The sequence below is a fragment of the Scomber japonicus genome, chromosome 3 (genome assembly GCF_027409825.1).
Source record: "Scomber japonicus isolate fScoJap1 chromosome 3, fScoJap1.pri, whole genome shotgun sequence".
In the NCBI taxonomy this organism is placed as follows: Eukaryota; Metazoa; Chordata; class Actinopteri; order Scombriformes; family Scombridae; genus Scomber; species Scomber japonicus.
The window spans coordinates 34,505,057-34,507,556 of NC_070580.1; the positions used below are offsets into that span (position 1 = coordinate 34,505,057).

The 2,500-nt window shown below is 40.0% G+C and overlaps 1 protein-coding gene across 1 annotated transcript in view; it reads left to right on the top strand.

Moving 5' to 3' along the window:
- Nucleotides 1–2,500, top strand: part of LOC128355378 (glutamate receptor-interacting protein 2-like) — a 280,446-nt gene that overhangs the window by 211,074 nt on the left and 66,872 nt on the right. Inside the window, 2 exon segments of the mRNA XM_053315617.1 lie at nucleotides 953–1,088; nucleotides 1,902–2,047. Coding sequence (XP_053171592.1) covers nucleotides 953–1,088; nucleotides 1,902–2,047 — 282 coding nt within the window.

A 2,500-nucleotide genomic window follows, 5' to 3' on the forward strand; every position in this document is an offset into this window, starting at 1 on the left:
AAAAACATCATTAAAGTATTAATTTTCTTTCTCCTCTTCCTCCTTTTTAACATCACACGCTCACAAATTTCCCGGCTGCCTCCACACACTGTTTTTTAACATTAGACCATGAATGAGACTACCAGTAACTTCACCAGCTGTTGCTTGTTGCCATGGTAGCTTCCGTAAACACTGTTCTGTGCGTGATGTCATAAATGATCAACTGAGCATGCGGGTCACTTCAGGAGGAAACATTTAAGAGTGTAATATGAACAGACAAACAAAAAAAATCGGATTTGAGCATTAAGACCTGCCCTGTGAACGTATCCTTAGTGTCACACAGTCTGGTGCAGAGGGGCTACTGACCCTTCAAGGACTTTATAAAGCTTTTTGACAGTGATCAACAGAAAAAAACAATATAGTCAGTTTCACTCGGTCTAAATATGTGTATGATTTTGCCTTTTTAATAAAAGCTATGTCTTGTGTCACAGATAATCAATTTTCATACATTCACTGTAAAAAAGGTTTTTGGGTCAGCTGTTGTAATTTTCTGTTACTAATGATGTGTTTTAACCTTTCGAGTCCTTTTCATCCTCGCCAGGAACTTTTCAAGTGGAATGACTGCAAGAAACAATGAGGCTTTGTTAATACTCATTAAATGATGCTTATCTAATCACACGATTCGGAATTTACATTTTAGTCATTTCGGCGGACTCGCTTAGATTGAGCAGACAGGAAAGATCAGTGTCTCACTCAAGGACACACAACAACAAACCTCTGCACCTCTTTTGGTTTATCGTTCTTATGTCACGGCTTTGCTTTAATCCGGTAATCAGAATGGACGGAGGGCAGCCACTAACCACTTATCTCTCTGGTGTACTTTGTGTGTGTGTGTGTTGGTGTATACGTCCTTCTCTTTGCCCGTTTTTGTGTGTGTGTATTTGTCTTTATGTGTGTGTGTGTTTTTGGTTAGAAGCTCTGCGGGGGGTGACCATGGTGGAGCTGGTGAAGAAAGAAGGCAGCACACTGGGCCTCACCATCTCAGGAGGTACCGACAAGGACGGGAAACCACGGGTATCGAACCTACGGCCAGGAGGACTTGCGGCTAGGTGAAGAGACAGCACACACACACACACACACACACACACACACACACACACACACACACACACACACACACACACACACACACACCATAGACTGTATAAAAGAAATGGACGTAACATCCGTGACATTGGTTTGTGGACTGCTGCTCGGAAGCCAATAGTTTCTAATCTAGGCAGCTGCCATCTTGAAAATTTCAAGTGCATGCTGGGAAAAATAAAAACACGGGTTGTACTTATATGGGCATGAGGCGGGGCCATTGGAGGAGCGTGGAAGTTGCGATAGGTAGCGAGGGCTGGATCTCGAGGACATTGGACAATCAACCTGTCAATCAGGACGTAGCCACGCCCTAATGCATACCCTGCTTTATCGTCACATATAAAATCAGGGAGGCCAAAATGTCCCAAATGAACATCATACTGCATTGAAGAAGGCTTTAAACTAGCGATTGAGACCATAAACACATTTTGAAAACGTTTACTGAGGTTAGAAATCAAGTGAGAAGTTGGTGAATTCTCCATTGACTTGCATAGAGACGGTCGCCCCCTGGTGGCCTTTTGATAGAATGCAGTTCTAAGTTACTTCCGCGTTGTCCTCATTTCAGAGGACCAGAACTCCCCGCCTGACACACACACACCAGCAAAGAAAGAAATACATCCAGACATTAGATTTCCTGTAGTGAAACGACTCATAGCTGCACTCAGGAGTTAAATTAAACATATATAACAGCCACATTTTTAAGCCAAATACATTAAATCAATTAAATCCTTTGTTATTTTTTAAAACTTTAACATGTTTTTTGTGCTTCATCCGTGCAGGAGTGACCAGCTAAATGTCGGTGACTACATCAAGTCAGTGAACGGCATCAATCTGACCAAACTACGCCATGAAGAGATCATCAGCTTACTGAAGAACGTAGGAGAGAGAGTTCTCCTGGAGGTGGAGTACGAGCTGCCCCCAACGGGTATAATATAAGTTAATATTAGTAGCGGGATGTTCTGTTTAAATGACAGCAGAGCAAAGCATCTTCTTTTATGTCAGTGCAAATAAAAATTTGACCGTGTTCTAGCAAAAAAAAAAATGCAATGTCAACCACCAACACATGTAGGGCCCTACAGTACAAAACCCATTTTATTTTTTCCCAAATTCCGTTTTTTACTTTTCAATTTTTGTGAATTCCATTTTTATTCCATTTTAATTTTTGTGAATTACGTTTTTTCCGTTTTCATTTTTGTGAATTCCGTTTTTTTCCGTTTTAATTTTTGTGAATTCCGTTTTTTCAGTTTTAATTTTTGTGAATTCCGTTTTTTCCGTTTTCATTTTTGTGAATTATGTTTTTTTCCATTTTAATTTTTGTGAATTCAGTTTTTTCCATTTTAATTTTTGTGACTTACGTTTTTTCCATTTTAATTTTTGT